The sequence below is a fragment of the Chroicocephalus ridibundus genome, chromosome 25 (assembly GCF_963924245.1).
Source record: "Chroicocephalus ridibundus chromosome 25, bChrRid1.1, whole genome shotgun sequence".
Classification (NCBI taxonomy): Eukaryota; Metazoa; Chordata; class Aves; order Charadriiformes; family Laridae; genus Chroicocephalus; species Chroicocephalus ridibundus.
The window spans coordinates 1471552-1477425 of record NC_086308.1 but is presented as its reverse complement, the minus strand read 5'-3'; the positions used below and the strand labels follow the sequence as shown (position 1 = coordinate 1477425).

Genomic DNA, 5874 nt, shown 5'->3' with positions numbered 1-5874 from the left:
TGCAGGAGGTTTCCCAGTGACATTGTGCCATCTCTGTCCTTGGATGTTTTCCATCTCCTACGGGATAAAGCCTTGAGCAACATTTGACCAGCATTGGTCATGCCTTGAGGCATTTGACCAGCTTCCTGAACAAAGCTATCAGTATGCCATGCCTCCTGAGATTCCTGGGAGCAGCCACTTTCTTGTCTTTCTTGTTCTTCTACAAACTTCTCCACATCTCCAGACCAAGTGGTGATTTAGGCTGTAAAGAGAATGGAAGCAAAGCCTCTGGCTTGGTTACTATCAACTTAATTGCTAAAAGAGAGTGAGATGGAGGGATCTCAGAGCTTCCAGATTCCTGTGGAAGGTTGAAGGCCTCCAAGAAAGGAGCTGAAAATAAGAGTGTTGAACTAGCCTAGCCTTTAAATCACTTCACATGGGATGCTTCTGCTTCCCACTTTCAGTCATTGGCACCCAGAAACCTCACATGCTTTTCTTCCTCTCCTCCCCAAACCTGACCAAGTGACATGAAGAAAGAAAGCAGAAAGGCCCTAGGCCCCTGTGAATCAGCTGGGGTCTGGCACTTGGAGGGCCGCTCAGTGAATGGCAGTTCTTTCGTGGTCCACCCGATAAAGAATCAAGCTGGGAAGTCAGCCTGCAAGAGCAAACCAACAAGGTCCATGGACAGGCAAGGCTGTGTCTGGAGAACCTTTACACCTACAGCGTAGATCAAGCTGGGGCTGAACCTCAGGCCTGGGCTTAAAGGGGATCCTGAGCTGATGGACAGAGGGGTGGGAGGAGGGCCCAGGTGAAGCTGCTCAGGGCCATGAAGGCCTGTGGATGTTTTCAGGGCCCTGACATGGTTTCCATGGGAGCCCACCTGCCAGTGCCCTCAGTAGGCCTCCTTCCCTACTGTCCAGGGTTTATGCTCAGCTCCTCTCCTTCCCTGTTCCCCTGGAGATCTGGGAGACCACCATTCAATGGTCACTACAGCCAAGGCTGAGACTGGTCTTCACATCTCTGACCAGCTCTGCCTCTTGGCAGTACCAGCTCCACTTGTGCATCAGTGTGGCCCATTTGGCAGCTGTGCTAAGAACCATCAGCATGGACTTACCATGGGTAAATCAAAGCAAAAGGAAGCCTACAGAAGGTGGAAGCAAGGACAGGTAGCCTGGGAGGAATACAGAGAAATTGTCCAAGCAGCCATGGATCATGTTTGGAGAGCTAAAGCCCAGAGAGAGTCAAATCTGCCAGAGGCATCAAGGGCAACAAGAAAGCTGAATAAAGAACACGGACTTCACAGTATCCAAGTGCTGTTGTGTAGAGTTCTTTGCTTCAACATCAAGCTGTGTGAAGCAGTTGACAAGCTGGAGGGATGGGATGCGATCCAGAAGGACCTGGACAGGCTTGAGAGATGGGCCTGTGTGGACCTCATGAAGTTCAACCAGGGCAGGTGCAAGGTCCTGCACGTGGGTCGGGGCAATCCCAGGCACAAATACAGGCTGGGTGGAGAATGGCTTGAGAGCAGCCCTGAGGAGAGGGACTTGGGTGTGCTGGTGGATGAGAAGCTCAACATGAGCCAGCAATGTGCACTCGCAGCCTGCTCCGGTGTGGGTCCCCCACAGGCCACACTTCCTGCCAGAAACCCTGCAGAGGCATGCTGGAGTGGATGGCAGGTGGACACAAAACGATGGATGAGATTCCCACAACGAGAGTAAAAGCTGCAGTCCCCAGGGCCAGAGAGAAAGAGGCCTTGGCTGCGCAGCCGTGGCAGGAGAGGGGTTTGCTGTCCCAGGTTACTCTGAAGCACTGTGGGACCTATGGCAGAGGTGGAGCTGATCCGCAGGAAGGACAACCTGCTGCTGAGAAGGTCCCTGGGGGAGGACACCTTGTGATCTAGCCACACTGTGGGCATCATGCTGGGGGCTGACTGGCTAGATAGTGGCTCTGCAGAGAAGGACCTTGGGGTCCTGGAGGACAAACAGCTGAGCATGAGCCAGCAATGCACCACCATGACAAAGACCAACAGCCTCCTGGGCTGCAGCAGGAAAAGCATTGCTGGCAGATGGAGGGAGGTGACCTTCCCCTCTACTCGGCACTGGTGAGGCCACACCTGGAGTGCCCACACCCTGCACACTCACACAACTTAGCTCTACCCTGACATTTTCCTCTCCCAGGCTTTTACCAGCCCATCCCAGCTGTTCCTCATCTCTCTCCAGAGCCCTTGCCCTCTCCTCTGCCCAGCCAAGCACAGCTGCCCAGTCTGGGCTGGTCCCTCAGCAGTGCCCACCACAGTCGCTGCAGAGCTCTCGGCACTCACTCCACAGCCCCAGCTCCTCTGAAGGGCACACAGCCCTGGGGGGCAGACAAGGAGCTCAGCCTCCCCATCAGCCCCAGGCTAGTGCTGGCCTCAAGGCAATGAGGAAAACAGGCTAGTCACTCTCTGCCTCTCCTGATAGCCTTTTGAGGTGACCCCCAACCCTGAGTGAATTTGCCCCCTCCTCTGCTCACATCAGCCCCGCTCCCCAGGACAGCACGACATTCCTTGGCCCTGAGGGTCCTCCGGCAGCTCCCACACCTCTCCAGCCTCCCTCTCCCACGCCTACCGGATCCACACTGACTTTCTGGGCATTGCAGAGTCCTTGTTTGTGCATACCTCAGTTTAGTGTTTTGCTTGTGGGGGACTTCACCTCTGTGGATGTTTCATCTCCTGTGTCTTCATTCACTCCCAGCTCAGGGCACGTGGTGAGTCCCCATCCTCTCCTCACACGTCCAAATTCATTTCCATAGAGTCTGCTGTGTGCCATAAGTCCTGACACATGTGAAGCAGCCTGAGGAGGTAATCGGGAGCTCATGCACCATCTCCACTACCACTGGAGACAAGAAGAGAGCCTTTCGAACCAGAACATTTGGTCCACGGAACCCAATAGTACAGTGAGCTTAACCCCAAACACAGGGAGAACACAGGGAGAACAGACTCTTTGAAAGACCAGTTCGTTGGACATTTTATTGGCAGCACCTTTGGAGGAAGCACCTAGCATCCAGGCACTGCACCTGGGAGATGCCTTTTTCTTGAAGAGCTGCTATTAGACAGGTCACCTTTGACACAGTGTTGTGCAAGGGTCAGACACAACTGGAACAAACCTCAAGACAAGTGGTACAAACCCAGAAAATTATACAGAAGCAGAATGACTGCAAGAGAAAAAAGCAGGCTTATTGCCTAAGAGAAAGTCTAGAAAACGTGCGGAGAAGGGGAGACAATTTATTAATGGTGAAATGACGTCCATTGAGCCAGTTTCCATAGGGCATCCTTGAGCTCCTGGTTCCTCATGCTGTAGATGAGGGGGTTCACTACTGGAGGCACCACTGAGTACAGGACTGCCACCACCAGGTCTAGAGCTGGGGAGGAGATGGAGGGGGGCTTGAGGTAGGCAAACATGGCAGTGCTGAGAAACAGGGAGATGACAGACAGATGAGGGAGGCACGTGGAAAAGGCTTTGTGCCGTCCCTGCTCAGAGGGGATCCTCAGCACGGCCCTGAAGATCTGAACATAGGACAGCAGGATGAACAGAAAACAACCAAAGCCTAAACAGACACTAACCACAAGAAGCCCAGCTTCCCTGAAGTAGTAGTCTGAGCAGGAGAGCTTGAGGATCTGGGGGATTTCACAGAAGAACTGGTCCAGGGCATTGCCCTGGCAGAGGGGCAGGGAAAATGTATTGGCTGTGTGCAGGAGAGCATTGAGAAACCCACTGCCCCAGGCAGCTGCTGCCATGTGGACACAAGCTCTGCTGCCCAGGAGGGTCCCGTAGTGCAGGGGTTTGCAGATGGCAACGTAGCGGTCATAGGCCATAATGGTGAGAAGAAAATACTCAGCTGACATGAAAAAGAAAAAGAATAAGAGCTGGGCCACACATCCTGCATAGGAGATGTCCCTGGTGTCCCACAGGGAATTGGCCATAGATTTGGGGAGAGTGGTGGAGATGGAGCCCAGGTCGAGGAGGGAGAGGTTGAGGAGGAAGAAGTACATGGGGGCGTGGAGGCGGTGGTCACAGGCGATGGCGGTGATGATGAGGCCATTGGCCAGGAGGGCAACCAGGTAGATGCCCAGAAAGAGCCCGAAGTGCAAGAGCTGCAGCTCCCGCGTGTCTGCGAACGCCAGGAGGAGGAACTGGGTGGTGGAGCTGCCATTGGATATTTGTCCTCTGGACATGGGGACCTGTTCAAAGAAGAGACCAAAGTCTATTCAGTTTCTCAGAAAAACTTCTGAAAGTTCCTCTCCTCTTTCAAGGTAGACCTTTGGCAGGTCCCTTTCATGAGCTGTGGTTGGTGCTGGCTGAGGGTGCCGCTGGGAGCAGGGGGCTCTGCAGGATTCAGTCCTGCCTACAGCAGGTCGATAGGAAGACGGGGTGATCTTAGCCTACATCCACTTTTGATATCGAAGAGCTTTTCCGCATTGTCACTCCTAATTCACCCGACGGCAGAGCAAAGTTGAGGGGAATTTGCTTTGTGGACTTTGTTCCAGTTGTCACACAAGAGCTGAGGAGTTTTGGAGCATTCCTGCTGCACTCCAAGTGAAATCCTGTGGGTGCTGGCAGGCAAAGGGACTGTCCCTCAGTGAAGAGTGTGGAGAGCTGACCTGTCCCTCAGCCCTGCTCCCAGCTGCCCTGGGCAGGCACCTTTTTGAACTTGAGGACAGTAACACCCAGGTGTTCCCCCGAAAATGCCAGGACACTGCTGAGAGCAGAGGAATCTCATCTCTCCCCTCCCAGCCAGGGACAAAGAGGCCTCATTGCAGCTGCCGACCTACAGCCGTCCCGTGGCATCTCCCTCTGTGTTGGTTGAGCTGTTGGGAAGGAAAGTGATGGCCGAGTGTTTGTGACGCTGAGAGTGGGGGGCTGCACTGTGTGGGAGAGGAGACCTGGGAGCTGCTGCAGGAAAGGTGCTTGCACTGCAGCGGATGGCAGGGGGGTGCCCGAATCCCCCCTCCCCTCACGTTTCTGGGATCTCCTCCCTCTCCCTCTCTGACAAGGTTTCTGCTGCCTGGAGCTGTCTCTGCTGGGAACCACTTCTCTGTGCCCAGGTCTCCTCCTTTGCAGTGCTCCCAGAAAGAGAACTCCATCCCACCTGCGATGTGCTCAGCTCTGCCCTGCAAACACCTCCTGGCAGCAGGGAACTGCTCCAGGGCATCTCTGCCTGCACAGGGGCAAAGGGGCGGCTCAGAGAACTCAAAGGGAGTGGGCGACCCCGTGCCTTCGCAAGAGTGGGAAAATAAAGTCCCATCTCCCACTGTCCACCCAGCCAAACAAGGTGACTCGTCTCAAAGCACAGACTCCTTCCCTTTCAGGTAATCCCCACTTTGACCAGCCTCTTGAAAAGTTTCCTTGGAAATGCCCTGGCAGTGATCCCCCGGGGTGCAGGGACCGTCTGCGGAAGGACAGCCCTGGGCTCCTCTGGCTGCACACCCAGTTTGGTACCCCTGCAGTCATCCCAAAGACAAGGAAACCACCGTGCCCCGACCTACTGAAGTGCAGCAGGGAAGCCCTGCTCCAGAGCACGTCCTCCTCCTCTGCTTGGGAATCTCTGAGAATCCTCCTGCCAGGTCCTGCAGGCTGCGGGATGAACCAGGTCTAGGATGTCCTCCAAAGAACACCAAACTCAGTGCCCTGCAGCCAGAGACTTACCATATAGAGGGCTGTGAAGATTCCTCCCGCAGTGAGAGCTCAGCTATGCCCCCGCTCCTAGAGTGCCTTTAACACCTCTGCCTTGCTCCTCTCCCCTTGGCACCTGCAGGCAGTGCCCTCAGCCCTGCTGCGCTTTGGGCAGAGCTGTCTCCCTGCAGTGCTGTGGAAGGAGTGCTGCCCGCTTGCCATGAGCTCCCTCTGTCCCAGGAGC

At 55.0% G+C, this 5874-nt stretch overlaps 1 protein-coding gene across 1 annotated transcript; it reads right to left on the bottom strand.

Moving 5' to 3' along the window:
• Positions 1 to 2846: 2846 nt before the first annotated feature.
• Positions 2847 to 3976, bottom strand: LOC134527032 (olfactory receptor 14C36-like; the record flags this gene model as incomplete). The annotated part of the gene is made up of 2 exons (XM_063359377.1): positions 2847 to 2852; positions 3335 to 3976. Coding segments are annotated over 2 exons (648 nt in total), but the record flags the coding sequence as incomplete, so codon positions are not given.
• Positions 3977 to 5874: the final 1898 nt, after the last annotated feature.